This window comes from Montipora foliosa, chromosome 6, assembly GCF_036669935.1.
Source record: "Montipora foliosa isolate CH-2021 chromosome 6, ASM3666993v2, whole genome shotgun sequence".
Taxonomy (NCBI): domain Eukaryota; kingdom Metazoa; phylum Cnidaria; class Anthozoa; order Scleractinia; family Acroporidae; genus Montipora; species Montipora foliosa.
The window spans coordinates 3,471,846-3,486,845 of record NC_090874.1 but is presented as its reverse complement, the minus strand read 5'-3'; the positions used below and the strand labels follow the sequence as shown (position 1 = coordinate 3,486,845).

General features: G+C 37.8%; 2 protein-coding genes across 3 annotated transcripts in view; one reads left to right on the top strand and one right to left on the bottom strand.

The window, feature by feature from the left end:
* LOC138006343 (glutaredoxin-3-like) overlaps positions 1-3,161 on the top strand; it is a 15,552-nt gene extending 12,391 nt beyond the window's left edge. Inside the window, exons 11-13 of the mRNA XM_068852607.1 lie at positions 1,772-1,811; positions 2,070-2,162; positions 2,819-3,161. Of these exons, the coding sequence (XP_068708708.1) occupies positions 1,772-1,811; positions 2,070-2,162; positions 2,819-2,863 (178 nt within the window). The 3' untranslated portion in view covers positions 2,864-3,161. The remainder of the gene's footprint in view (positions 1-1,771; positions 1,812-2,069; positions 2,163-2,818) is intronic.
* The window catches only part of LOC138006341 (poly(U)-binding-splicing factor PUF60-like), a 22,753-nt gene continuing 10,845 nt past the window's right edge, over positions 3,093-15,000 (bottom strand). For both annotated transcript variants that reach the window (XM_068852605.1, XM_068852606.1), the window contains 9 exons: positions 13,097-13,188; positions 12,604-12,724; positions 12,203-12,295; positions 10,232-10,359; positions 7,952-8,244; positions 6,777-6,938; positions 5,139-5,473; positions 4,814-5,003; positions 3,093-4,583 (listed from right to left, as the gene is read on the bottom strand). In XM_068852605.1, coding sequence (XP_068708706.1) covers positions 4,474-4,583; positions 4,814-5,003; positions 5,139-5,473; positions 6,777-6,938; positions 7,952-8,244; positions 10,232-10,359; positions 12,203-12,295; positions 12,604-12,724; positions 13,097-13,188 — 1,524 coding nt within the window. In that variant the 3' untranslated portion in view covers positions 3,093-4,473. The remainder of the gene's footprint in view (positions 4,584-4,813; positions 5,004-5,138; positions 5,474-6,776; positions 6,939-7,951; positions 8,245-10,231; positions 10,360-12,202; positions 12,296-12,603; positions 12,725-13,096; positions 13,189-15,000) is intronic.

Genomic DNA, 15,000 nt, shown 5'->3' with positions numbered 1-15,000 from the left:
CGATTAATATATTTAATTATTTTAAAGACTTGTTATTTGGTTATTTCTAAGTAAAATGATCATCATCATCATCATCATGACTTTCATTATAGTGTCAAAGTAAAATATTTAGCCAAGGGTAAAATGAATCCCTCTACTAATTGGGGACACTAAGATAAGATCATCTTAGGTTTACAGCTGTCAAGAGCTAGCCTAGATAAGTAAACTACAAAGTTAATTCAGCCGTTTAAATGATTGTAAAGATGGCAGATTTCTAAGATTACTAGACAAGCTATTCCACAATTTTGGTCCTATATATCTCAATGAACGTTTCCCATATGTTACCGAATGAAATCTGGGCACATGAAAATCAGCCCCTCCAAAGTTGTAACCAGTGCTGTTCATTAAGAACAGATCTCTAATACCCGTCTGACACATGCCATGCTTCACTTAGTACATCAAGCATGCTATATCTTGAAGCCTCCTTTCGTACAGTGTAGTTAATTTAGCTTTGTTCAGCAGCTTCTCATATGTGGATTGACCATCCCTAAAGACGCACGCAGACCCCTCTCCTGAACACGCTAGAGTTTCCTCTTATCACTTGCTCGGCAGAAATGCCATGTAAGGTGGCAGTACGTAAGATAGGGAAGTATTGCTTACTTCTGTCTATCTAACTTTTTGTGGAATGAAGTCACTATCTGACTTCGAATGATACAACCGGATACCGCACGCAAGCGAGTTGTAGCGTACCCCAAATTCCACAAAAGTCGACCAATTTTGTCAAGTTCCTGAAATCCACTCTCTGTGTTCTCTAGTGTTCTAGCCACTTAATCTAGTCTTAGCTAGAACTACTCAATCAATTGCGATGGGAAAACAGGAAAAGTACTGTTAATGTCTCCTGTAACACCTTGGCCAGTCTTCTCAAATTTTCAGCCGCCATTCCTAACTTTCCATCTTTGCAATCCCTCAGTCAACTACATCAGTGGTTACCGTTACCAAGGATACTAAATTGAAGGTCAAGTCATTCAGGCGTGAAGTTCAATTCAAAAGTTCAAAGTCGAACGTGAAATACAGAATTTTCCACGTCAATGTCAAATTCAAGACTTTGATGTCAAATGAAAAACTTCAGGGTTGAAAAGGAAAATCAAAATTTGAAACTTGGATGTCAAATTCCGACGTTGAATTTTGGCAGAGATATAACTCCATAGCCCTTTTGAAGGATTTACTCTACAACGTCTTCAAATGGTCTCCAGAATGCAAGGGATGATCATGCAAGTGTTCCTTCAAATTTTCTTTGCAAACTGACGGGTGTGGCTGGCCAGTTCTGACAAAAGGAGAGCACCCAGGGTATAAGTGAATCCCCAGGAGGGGTGGTAAAATGTGTGATCCATTGGTCCCGAGTCCAACCTTGGGTCGCATCACATTGTGTGTTATTTCAGGAATAGTAAGTTGGGTTAATAACTGCAAGTGTTCAGTTGGGTTGGTTTGGGAGAGAAAGGTATAATTGCTATTCCAGAATACTTTACATTCTGGATGTTCTCTTGCCTGGAACTTCCTATGTAAATCCCAAAACCGTGAACACTTTGTTTCCAATAGTGCATCAACCAATCAGAAGACACACTAAACCACAAGCTAATTACTGTTAGTGGTTGTGGTTTAGTTAACTTATGCGTGATTGGAGTCAATAACGTTAACATAAATATTTCTAGTGTTCACGGTTTTTTTGAGGGTGGACTTAAAATGGCACTCATTAAGGGGTCACAATCCATGACGTCCCTTTTTACCTTTTCAGTATCAAGTTCAACTCATTTGATATCCTGGGAGATCAAGAGGTGAATATTTTTCAAAAATGTATTAAACAGTCAGAAACTACATGTGCCTTGGCAGGAACATAATCACAAAGCACCATAGGCACAATGGTCCATTATGTTTATTTTCTTCAACTTTGCTGATTGTATGATGACATGAGGGACGAAGGTGGCTCAGATGAAGGGTTGAAACTCTAAAGGAACTGCTAGTATTTACAAAATTTAAATCCTTCTTTCACTGCCTTGAATAGGAAGTTACTTGTACAGCTTTGCTGTTTTCAGGTTCGGCAGGGTCTGAAAGAATACTCCAACTGGCCTACCTACCCACAAGTGTATGTTAAAGGAGAACTTATCGGTGGCTTAGATATCATAACGGTGAGAAATAACTATAATGCAATCATACTAATATATAATGTAAAGGCTTATCTGCATTCACAAGGTTGCTGGTGGATAGAATAACTGATCCTACAACAGCCAACACTAATTTATTATACATGTAATTAACCTTTTAACTGCCAGTGGCCACTTGTACATGTAGATTTTACAAAGTCATTGACAAGTTACACATGGCAACTCCTCTGATTAACCCTTTCACTCCCAAGATCCAAATTTTAATCCTCCTCACTGACTGCTAGTTATGGGAAAATGACAGCTATTAGCATGCCATACTCTGCCTTTTGATGTTTCAGATGTAATATATCAAACAGGAGGAGTGTTTCATCGGATATCCAAACACCAAAAAGCGAGTTGAAAAACAAGCCCAAAGGCCTTGTTTTTTGACCGATTTCGAGGTTGTTGGAAATCTGATGAAACGCTCTTTAGAGTGTTTGATATTGCTTCTCAAAGGAATCAGTATTTTAAGAGATATTTGGGATCAAAGTTGGCAACATTTTATGCTAATTAAGACAACATATCCAACCTTCCTTCACGGTAGTAATTTCTTTTGTTTTTGACTTATGAATTATTAATGAGTTTGAGATGTATGTTTAAAGTGTGTTATAGACTGATAAAATAATTATTTTTGTTTGTAGGAACTGGACCATGAAGGAGAACTTGAAAGCTCCCTGACAGCATAGAATTTTGACACTGCAGAGATTGGATGTGATTGAAAATTTGACTTTTAATAGTGCCCCTGTCTGAAACATGGGGCAGTCAGCGAATTAGCACAATGTGTGAATTCTTATCCTTCGTTTTCCTATTAAAAGTGTCTTATTCAATTTTCAGTAACCCAGATACTTAGTATTTGGGCCATGAAAGAAATTATTATGGTGGTTACCATTTCTAAAAAATTAATTTTCAACATGATTAAAGTTTGTTCTTTAATTCAATAAACATTTTTATGATGTGAATAAAAGGGATTGCTGCAAACTGTTATTAGCATATCTAGTTGATCTGTTTAGCAAAACAACAGAAATGAAGCTGATGTGTAATAATAGTTAAAAGGGTTGTGTCATACCTCATTGAACAATGGGAAGTACAACACTACACAGTCAATGAAATGTTGTTCAACAGGAGGTACTACCCTATCCAATAATACACTGTATTCATAAATGGTGGGCAGAATCCTAGCCCTTGTTGTGTGAGCTTGTGTAATGACCTTAAATTTCCTTTTTTTGACACTGACCATTTACATACAGAAGTGTTTCAAAAAAGATTTTTCTTAGACAAGAAGCATGGAAATATAATTCAAACAAAAATAGTTCAGTTTGTAAGACGCTTACTGCATTCGCTATCAAGTGAGGTGCAATCAACAATCATAAAAGTGATTTCAGAGAGAAGAGAGAAAAAAAATAAAGAAGTTATTTACCAGGCAAGGGTTGGTCCATATAGCAAAAAAATGCGACCTCAGCCTCGGGCAGCGTATTCAAGACCTTGGTCATAGTTTTTCACTATACGGACCTCCCAGCTGGCAAATAACTTATATCTTCATGCTAATGAGGCTAGTGGTGATGATTAGAATAACGTCTTGGCCACCATTTATGAACGAACCCCTGCTAACAGTTAAAGTCTAAAATATTGTTTTGTGCCTAATTAGGCCTAAGGTTAGCACTTCTGAAGGGTTTGGGCTTTTTCAACAGGCAGTCTGTATTTTACACTGGAAAACTGGAAGCAGGAAAACTTATCACAAAATGCCATGTCCCTTACGGGCTACTGTATCAGCTACATGACAAGACCACAATCTACAAAACAACTTTGGAGGGAGAAATAAGTAAAAATTTATTACTTTTTATAAGCGGGATGAATCTGGAACTAAAGGGTACCCCAGGGATCAATATTATGGAGATGTGGTTTTGATGGAGGTCTGCAAAAGTACTGATTACCAAGTAGTGTCTAAGAAAGGGTAAACCTTACTGTGTTTAAATGCACAAAGAATGATTATTATTTTTTACATAATAAGTGACAACATCCTCAGCTTTATCATAATTACCAGCCTTTCCACGAAATAAGTAAACACTAGTTTGGTAGGCCAGCAGCTAAACAAAAAACAAGGGGTTGATCTAGATGTTACGAAGTTAAGCTATTTTACATGGCAGAAAACCTGTACAAAAAACACTTACTATGTAGATATGTATAGTAACACAGAAATTTCATCTATGCACTACATTGACAAGTGAGATGACCTGGGAAGATCAAAGTTTTTTCAATATCAACAATGTTGTCACTGTCGATGTTTGAATAGTAATTATTATCCAGACAAATCTCCTCCACTGAACTTGTTTTCATCGTATGGTTCTGCTTTGATGACACGCCCGCCAAACCATCGCCCATTAAGTGCATTAAATGCCTTCTCGGCTTCTGTAAGAAAAAAATCAATGCCTATAATGTACAGTGTAAAGCACAGGTGAGAAAATTCAATTTGCCCCCTGTAAGGTGCATGCATGTTGTCCAGAAAATTGAATACCCTTCCCTCATCCAAACTACACATATTTTTATTATAAACTTTGTTGTGGCTATTTCAAGTAATGCAATGACCACCAAAGAAAAGCCTTGCATACACTGTTCAAACAATCATAAGGCCTTATTACCTGCTGGTTGAGAAAATTCGACAAATATTTTGACGATAACGTCTGCATCCTCTTCTTCACCTTGCTTCTCATTGTAGATGACAACTCTGTTAACAATGCCGAATTTGCTACATTCGTCCGTAACCTCATGCTCAAGGTCTTCATCCAAATCCTCCACTCCCACCATGTTACGAAGTACCATCACTTTAGACTGAAAGACAAAACCAGTGATTCTCATTGATTACCTTGTTAGCTGGAAGATCTTGTGTAATGCATATATTAAACTATTAATTTTTCTACCGGCAATACATAATGCAGGCACACTCACCCACCAGAGACAACTTACCTCGCTTTTGCGAGACAGTTTCTGCATGACCATATATCTTGCATTGCTGCCAGATATTGACATGTTCTCTTCATGACTGATGCTGCTTTCTGCAATCTTTTTCTGTGTTTCTTCCTCTATCTTTGCACGGACCTCAGCCTGCTGTGCAGCAATGACTTGTGCCGATTGTTGCTGCTGTAGTTGCTGCTGTTGTAATTGTTGTTGCTGTAATTGCTGTTGCTGAAGTTGTTGCTGTTGAAGTTGTAACTGCTGAACTGCAGCAGGCTGAACTGGTACTCCTGTGGTTGTCACCACAGGTGTAGCAGAAATAGGTGCCACTACTGCTGTTGGTGTTCCTAAGGAATAAGAAAGATTTATTTAGCATATGACAATGCTTACCTCAAGTAAAAGAAATTGAGATGCATGTATGTTACAGGATTTGCACTACTCCTGGAATTTTAAAAATTTCTCCCAGGGCCCTGGAAAACTCCTTGAAAATTCAATTTTGGCATCAACTGTCACAGTTGGAGATCCAGTTTGTCTCTTCAATTCCACGTAGAAACTGTCTTTAAATTACGGCAAACATGTTTGAACATCTCCCTTTCCCTTGACAGCATTTATACCACTAAGGTAAACTAGATATTATTATTATTATTATTATTATTATTATTATTATTATTATTATTATTATTATTCAGGGGTTTAAATAAGCACCAAAAGGCGACGAAAAGCGTTGGCTACTTTTTCCCTTAAATTGAATTAATTGAAGGATTCCTTCAAACCTAAAGTAAAACTCATTTTTCATGGACTTGAATGTACTTTTTTTTAACCTCAATTTCAAAACAATTATCAGATTAATCTTGATACTGCCATCTTTGAGCTACAGTGAACGGCTAACTTTATCCTGCATTTTTGCCTAGACCAACCGTCACATTTTTTACGTAATTTAATTACATTTAGTTACATCCGCAAACACACCAAGACCTTTTATAAAAACAGGTTGTTATTGAGTTATCGTTGCATCAAGACTTGTTTTCCACTAAAACAGTAAAGTTTAGTTTCGTTAGTTAAGCCTTTCGGTTCGATCAGATTAAAATGACATATTCTTATTGTTTGACAGAACTGATTTCTCACGTTGACCGAACAAAATTATTGCAGTTTTTCTAGACAAACAGAAATGTTTCAATTCACGCTTGAAAAAACGCGCAAACAAGTTTGCTGTTCACTGCAGCTTGAAATTGGAAGTAATGATTACATGAAGTTGTTGAAATGTCATGTAACGTTTAAATTGTTAATTTTCCTTTTGAAATGGTTTTCCAAATCTTTCTTCGCTGGAAATTATTAATTATAATTGCACACTCAGTGTCACTGTTGATTTAAAATCTTCCTTTATATTTTATACTCAATTTGGTGCAGAGAACACTGGAAATCGCATTTCAGATCGAAGTTCCAGATTTCAAATTTTTCTGGGAGAGCATGCCTCCCTAGACGAAGGGGGCTAACGGCCCTTGTTGATACAGTCGGCTACTCGACTTAAACCAGTTGCCTGCTTCAAATTGTATTGAAACCCCTGATTATCATCATCATCATCATCATCATCAATATTGCTGTATTGTTATTATTATTTACAATATTTACAGTACGTCCATCTAAGTTTACCTGCCAACAATGCCGTGGATGTCATGATGGGCTGTGCAGCAATACTGGTCGACATAACACCAGGCGCCAAAGTTCCCGCAGCCATAGTTGGTAAAGCAACCAGACCAGCTGTACCCACGAGAGATGTAATGACAGTGCTGCCAGCAATAGTGATAGCTGGAACTAAAAGAAAAGATGCAGTACATACATGCATACTATGGACCAGTCCCAAGGGCTTAAACCAGGCGATACACGTCAACTCATCAGTGTGTCAAGTTTTGCCTACCCTTTTAATTGAAAACAAGCAAGGCTGAAAAGGCTTATTAGCATTAAAACAAAAGAATGTTGTATTTGGCAGTCATTATGGAAGAGGTCTCTACACTACCCAAAGAAAAAGGTAGGGACAAAGCCCATAAATGATTCAATCAAGACAGAGCTTTCACTATGATTTTAAGTTGGCAAGTTAACCAAATTAGTGAACAGGGAAACCAGTGGCAAAGAAGCCAGCAGCTAAAGGGAGGGGGGGAGGGGATGTTCTGCACAAGAGTAGATGGGGGTAGTATTAAGGAGGCTCAAACCATGCAAGTCAACAGTTTCAACAACCTGTACGGTTTGGAAGGATTGAATCTACCCAACTGTTACATAGTTACGGTGTCATATGAAACAATAATTGCTCATTGATGTAACCTGATAGGTCACCATGGCAACAAAGGAGTCATCTAAAAATACCCTGATATTTGTCTTTAATGGTTATCACATTGACCTCCATTTTTTTATTTCTGGAAAAGTGGTTCACAGGGTCACATCAAATTATCTGCAAAGTTAAAAAAAATTCTGTGGAGCAGATTAATAGCCACCTGCTGGTAACATTTTAAGGTGGCTCTGAATCTACTGCAGATATTTTTTTTAACCTTTGCAGAGAGTTAATTACTGATGTTAAGTACTAAGTTCCAGAAATAAAAATTGAGGTCATTTTTAAGATACCAGTGTTAAGACAAAAAAAAAATGGGCTCTTTTGTTGCCATGGTAACCAACTATGTAACGTCAATTAGTTCATTTTGTTAAGAAAATTTAATTATTGCTTTTAACATTGCAGTTTTGTGAAACAGTGCTGTATAGTTCATCCTTCTAACAAGAAATTACCTCAAAATTGTTGAAATTGGTGTGAGCCACCTTAAGTTACTGTATGTTCTTACATGTACTTGGCAAGCCCTGTTCTTGTGCTTGTATCTTGGCCGAAACTGCAGCAGCAGCCATTGCTGCAGCAGGTGGCAGTGCCCCATTACTGCCTTGTGCTGATGCTGGTGGTGTAATGGCTCGCCCAACTCTCAAGTACTGCCCTCCAAGATCAAATAAGTTCATAGAGGCAATTGCATCAGTTGCTGATTGCTGGTTTTCATATTCGAGGAAACCATAGCCCTTGTGCTTTCCTGGCATAGTGTCTGGGGCAAGAGTACAACTTTTCACCCTACCAAAGGCTTCAAATACACTGTAGAGAAGAAAGAGGACATCATCAAGTGTGCATTTCCATGCAATATAGGAGATTAAGAAAAAATGTACCTCTTTACAGGGCTCGAAATTAACGAAAAAATCCAGTCGCAATTTGCAACAAGATACGAAAATTTAGTCGCAATTTCGCAAATATTAGTCGCAAAATCGCCCCATTGCATTGTGTTGTGAGCGGTTAAGCAAAAAATATGAGCCCGCAATACTTGTGTGTAAAGAAACCGCTAAAAATGGCAAATGATTGAAGGAATGGAGCTGTGCACGTAACATCGCAGCTAAATTACTCAACAATTACGCTATCTTCAGAGAAATTTCACAGCGAGAAACAAAATAATTTTGTTATTTTTTTTATTTTAGCAAAAGTAGCAGCAAAGTGGCAACTGCTAACCCTTTTGTTTCGAAAGAGCGAAGGTGACAACAAGTCGCAAATTTGCGACTTCTCCAGATATTTTAGTCGCAAAGGGTAAAATTTAGTCGCAAATGCGACTGTATTGGTCGCAATTTCGAGCCCTGCTTTATGTTGCTGGTGGAGAGTGGTCAGTTTGTAAGTACATGTACAGTAGTTCTTATTCTTAACACGAATGTTGCTCTGTGTTAGGCAGCATGCAGAGTTCTTTCCCCCTTCCTGGTTTCCTTTTAAATCTCTCTCTCAGAGAGCACAAACAGGACATAGCCTATTTGCAAGCTAGCGGCTACCATGGCAAGTTTCAAATTGAAAACTAACAACTGAACAGAATCAAGGTTCAGGGGAATACAGTGTACATATATAGTTTGCATTTTCTCGTTTAAAACAAGCTGTAAAGTACAGAGATCCCCAGAACTTTGCCTCTTTTTCTTCTTTTCTTTCACAGCTTAACCCTTTGACTCCCAGGCCGGCCTGAACCAGCCATACAGTACTGTGCAAGAGTAAGTTGACAGTCCCTTGAAGCTCGACCTGTGAAACTTGATTCTCAATCCTCAATTCTCGAGAATTCCGCAGATCGAGACTAGAGTCCAGTTTCCTGACGTTTGAGGTTTTTCAAGAAAATTTTGAGACTCTCGAGTAGAGAAAACAAAGGAATTTTTTGCGTGAGTAAATTTCCATGAGTCTCTTCAGGTCTCTTTTACGGGTTTTATCTTACTGTATGTTTCAGTCATTTTTCGCGTTCGTCAGAAACTCTGGCAAGGCATGTAAATTTTCTGTGTTCAATTCCTTTTGAATTATTTTGCATACTTTTGAAAAAATCTATCAGCCACTTTGTGCCAGCGTTGTTGATTTCAACTTGAATACTTAATTAGCCCTCTGCCGTGTATGGTAGCAAGGAGTCTTCACTACCAGTAAACTCTCTAATTCAGAATACTCAATGCATCTGAACTTAGTTGACAGCACAAGAAACAGTTGGAGATAAATTAAAAGGGTCTTCACAAAATTTAATTTTTTTGTATTGCACAGTATACACCGCTTTCTGTTTACCGAAGATCGTTCTCAGTGTTATTAAAGTGTTTCTAGAAATTTTCAGCATCTGATTTAGGGCTGTTTATCAATAGTTATAAACACTGAAGTCACGAAAACATGAGCAGTGATAAAAAAAATATGTGATTGTGAAATATAATTCAATACTTATGTCTGTAAATGAGGAGGTCAAAAGTTTTTGTCTAACACTATTGTTTTACTTTCGCTCACCTCGAAATCTCTGCTTGAGATCCTTGAAAAAAATTTTGAGGGTCTCAAAACTTACTTGTCATTGGGGAACCCTGGGGACACAATGGGTTCATCATTCACTGAAAATGTCCCAATTAAAACACTTTGACTCCCAAGCAGGCCTGACCCGGCCATACGTAGTATTTTACTCTGTTGCCAGACTATTTACTCGTCAATCAGGAACCCCTGGGAGTCAATGGGTTAAACAAGTCTGTTGTTGATAGGGCTAATAATATATTGCTTCCACATTTTCAAAAAAGAGCTATCAGTTTTAAAAATAGAAAAGTACCTTTTGATATCATCTTCAGCTAAGTCAGGATGAACTGAAGCCACATAAATTCTTGCATACTTCTTTGCTTCTTGTTCAAACTGTTCAATTAATGGTGCTGCCTGAGGAACATTACTTGGACGCCCAACCTAGAATCCACCAGAAACAAACAAGCTTGGTCAACAACTGTGATTTTGAAAACACCACTGGACACATAACTACGGTGCTTTTAAAGGGACATCTACTACTTCTCTCCTATTTCGTAAGACACAAGTGTCTGTGCTCTCCTTTTTTAAATCTTGATTTTGTCCGCCGCCTACTTTTTTTCTTGGTCGCTCACTTTCTTCTTTCTGCCGCTCACTTTTTTTTTTTCGCTGCTCACTTTTTTTTCTGCCGCTCACTTTTTTTTCCGCCGCTCACCTTTTTTTCCTGCCGCTCATTTTAATTTTTTTATTTGCCGCTCACTTTTTTTTGAACAGCCGTTAAAAAATGGAGACCAGCGGGGAAAAAAGGGTGTCTTGAAAACAAAGACCCCCAAGACCCTCAATTTAGCGCACCCTAGGCCTAACTAGGCCTAAAGTTGGTTTTTAGGCCTAGGGGTAGCCAAATTGAGGATTTTGGGTTACTTTCTTCGTTTTCGAGTCTTGAGGTTCTTTGTTTTCAAGACGCCCGAAAAAAAGTGAACAACAAAAAAAAGTGGGCAGCGAAAAAATAAATTAGAGTGAGCGGTGAAAGAAAAAGTCAGCTGCAGGAAAAAAATGAGCGGACAAAATCAAGATTAAAAAAAGAAAGAAGAGACACTTGTCTCTTACGAAAAAAGAGAGAAGAAATAGATGTCCCTTTAAAAGCACCGTAATAACAAAGGTGTGAAACTTCAGACATTAAATATAATTATAATCAGCAAGGTGTAAATTTCTGAGACCTTTAAAATTTTCAGTGTAGGGAGTTATCAACACAGTAAAGTGTCAACCTTTCCTTTCCTCATTTCATTCCCTTGCTTTGTCAAAGGTGTTTGAGATGTTTGAAAAATTGATTAGTACCCTTTTTCTCTTTAAGCAATTAGTGTGTTAGTTACTATGTGAGAGAGGCTAGTTCAATGTTGAGGGTCAAAGCTATTTACAAGGTTCCTGAAAAAAAAAACTCAGTCTGGCTCTCCAAACAGTTTTATCTTTAGTGATTCCAACCAACTGGACTAAGTCACATACCATCACATATATTATCAACTGAGCCAAAGGCCCAAATGTTTTGAGGTTTCGAGAAAATGGTACCTTTTATTTCTGGTTTGACAGACAGAGTCCACAGTTTTGTTGCATTCAATAATTATTTATTTTCTCAATAATTCAGCACAAATAAGAGGGGAAAGTCCAGGCTTAAAATTCAACACAGGACCAATTGATGCACCCAGCCCTTCCATTTCATGGACAACAATAGTCAATAGAGAGAGTAAGCATCACATTTACGGAAAACAGTAAACATAGAACTAAAATTGTGTTTTGCCAAAAATGGAAGAAACTTGTTTGATATGAACTCATTTCTTACAAAATGTACGTGTTAGCAGCAGGTAACAAGTAACATCTCCAAAGAGAGAGACGAGTTAGAAGACGATAATTTTTATGCTTTTCATATCAAGCAGCAGCGGCCCACCATTTTGCATTTCACGTAAATGCAATGCTTAATCTCTCTAATATGAATAACCTTTAACCCCTCCCCAACTGAGAGTGAAACATAGAATTTACTCAAACACCAGACGATTTTACTCGAATGGCTCAAAATAGTTTTACTTCATTCACTGTGTCTAATACCAGATGTTACATGTACTTGTCAATGCGGGCAGCTTCAGGGACGAATGTGTCAACAACACCTACACTGTACATGTAGGTCCAGTCAAAAACAAGGCTGTTAACAAGTATGGCTTACTGATAAGGAACATCTTGGCATGGAAGAACTTTAAAGTCAAAAAGGGATATCTCACATCAAAAACTTAAAACTTACCTTAATGTTTCTTCCACCAAGAAGGACACCGTTCATTTGTTCCAAAGCAAGTTGTGCTGCCTCTGGTAAATCATACTCTACAAAAGCAAAGCCCTGAAAAAGCAAGGAAAATACTGTGCCTTAAGTACATACACTGTACCCAAGGACTCTAATTTCAACCTTCAACCAACAGTTTCATTTTTTACTACCCCTGTGATGTTCAAGTGATGGTTGACATACAGTTAAACACAGGCAGTGACAAAGTGGATCATAAGAAGCCCGTCACAAGACTAGATTACCCTACAAAGATTGACGAAACAATTCAATGGAATTTGAACTTCGGCATTTGTGAGTTAACAAAAGCCGCATGATTAATGTACACGTAAAGAACTTAACAAAAGTCTTGTAAGAGTAGACCCCACCTTGTGTTTCATGGTCAGAGGATCCCATGACAAGTCAATTTTCTTTATGGGACCAAAAGGAATAAATGCTTGTCGAACATGCTCCTCGCGCAACTCAAAGTTGATGCTTCCAACATAGACCCTGTTTAATCAAAGCAACAAAACTTTAAATACGGTATGTATGATAATTAATCTTTTTCCTCTGTTTACTGTCTGACCCCAGATGATTTTACTACTTGTCAATGGGGAGCCTGCCTTCAACACTTGATATTATGATGGTTACAGTTTGTCTTCCACTGACAGGGATCATAGGTAATAAAGAGCTAATGTTGCAAATTATCATTACCAATGGCCATTATCAAAACACTACGCTTCATCCCTTCAACCCTTTGATGTCCAAACCAGCCGGCCCCTGGGAGTCAATGGGTCAATTCAACCTACACAAAAACAATTTTACAGAAAACTGAGCAATAACAGAGCAAATAGTTATTATTGATTTCATGTTGCACAGTACCTGCACATAAGGGCTAAAGCCCTCTGTCTCTGAGCGGCAGTTTGTAATGCTGACATCTGTTGCTGTTGAAGAGCTTGTTGTTTGGCCAGCACCTATGTACAGGAACAAACATGACAACCCATTAAAGTGCCCCTGTGACCAAAAATCAATTCATATTTTTCTTTGGATTTCAAAACTATGTTAACAAAACACTAAGTGACCCACGTTTTAAGCCTTGATTTCAAAAAGACACCTCTTTATTTTAACTGGAATTTTCCTATTTAATGGTCCGCCATTACGAACATTATGTTCTTGAGAGAGCTGGATCAAGGAGAAAATGACGCCAAAGGCTCACTAGTTTAAGAATGCAATATGTGTATATGTTGTAGTTCAATTTGCACTTTGGTACAATTTGTTTTTGTACCAGTACAGAATATATTGAACTGGTACAATTTTTAATTTCATAGTATAGTTTGTTGTTACATGTAACTTACACTATTAATTTATTTTTTGGAGCACTTGTCTGCCATGAATAAGCTTTAGTTCTACTGTGGTTACATGTAGTTTTCATTTACAATCATCCCTTGTTACTTTTTATAAATCTGAGCCTAGGGTTAGTGTTAGGGTAAGGAAAGACAGTGTTAGGGTTCCAGTTATGGAATGGGTACATGTCACTGGGTTAGGGTTAGGGTTAGGGAAGATTTAGGGTGACAGCTGATTGCCAGTGAGCTTCAATTTCAAACACATAGCCACTTTTGTCTTTATTTTTCGGCTGCTCATCAGTGTAGGACTTCTGTGTGAATAAACTTGCTTTTTTCTCTGATACTGTCTCTGCATTGGCATTATTTGTAACTAGTGATTATCTTATGGTAGTCATTTTGTGATTTACTGTAAAGTACTTATTAATAAATGATTTTACAATAAAGTGACAATTGTTCATAATGTTGTCATATTGTTGTCTTTTTGTAGATAATCATGATGTGTTGTTTTTTGTGAAGAATAAACATTAAAATTATTTGGAGTACTATTTCTATGAAAATCCAGTAGCTTTTTTACAGGCTGCTGTGAAAGATATTTCAGTTGAATAGTTTAATTGCACAGTAGTGGCTGAACAGGGATATAATCGTGAAGGAGAAATCAGAGTGTTTATTTTCCCATACTGAGTGACTATTTGCACAAAACCGCTTTGTTCAATTGAGGTTATTTTTCCCAGTAACATGTTGGGGTGCAGCGGGCTTGTTTTGTTCACTTTGTCAATTTTTACTGCCACCATATCAGCTACTTTGAAGTTGGGCTGTTTTTTCTCTTGCTTTCTCTTTGTTTGGTTTACCATGGCTGCGTTGTATTTTGTTTAGTTTTCTATTATTTTTTGTCGTTTTCTTGGTTGGTCTTCATCATGTTGTGGTTGTGAACTTTTTTCATTGCTTTCTTCAGAAATGTTTTCTTCTTGTTCCGATTGGCTTTCTTTGCTCTGTTGATTTAGCTTTTCCCTGTGAGGTTTTATTCCGTAGACAGCTTCGTAAGGGGAGACTTTGATGGCTCGGTGGTATGAGATGTTTCTGGTGTATGAAGCCTCTCTCGTGTACTGGCACCATTTCTTGACGTTTTTGTCTGCTGTGCTCACTATCAGTGACCTCACGTCTTGTTTCCAAGATAGGTTGCTTCTCTCAGTTAGTCCTTGGGTTGTCGGTGTCCGAGGTGCGCCATGTGATAATTCATTGGCGTTATCCTTGCAAAACATCTTTAACTTCTTGTTTTGGAAGTCTCCCCCATTGTCTGTGAATACTTTCTTTGGAAATTCGTAGGTGTAACAGTACTCTCGGAGGCTTTTTAACACTTCATCAGCTGTTTTTTGTTGTAAGGGCACAACTGTCACGAACTTTGTGTGATGATCAATTATGTTCACCGCCCAAGTATGTACGTTC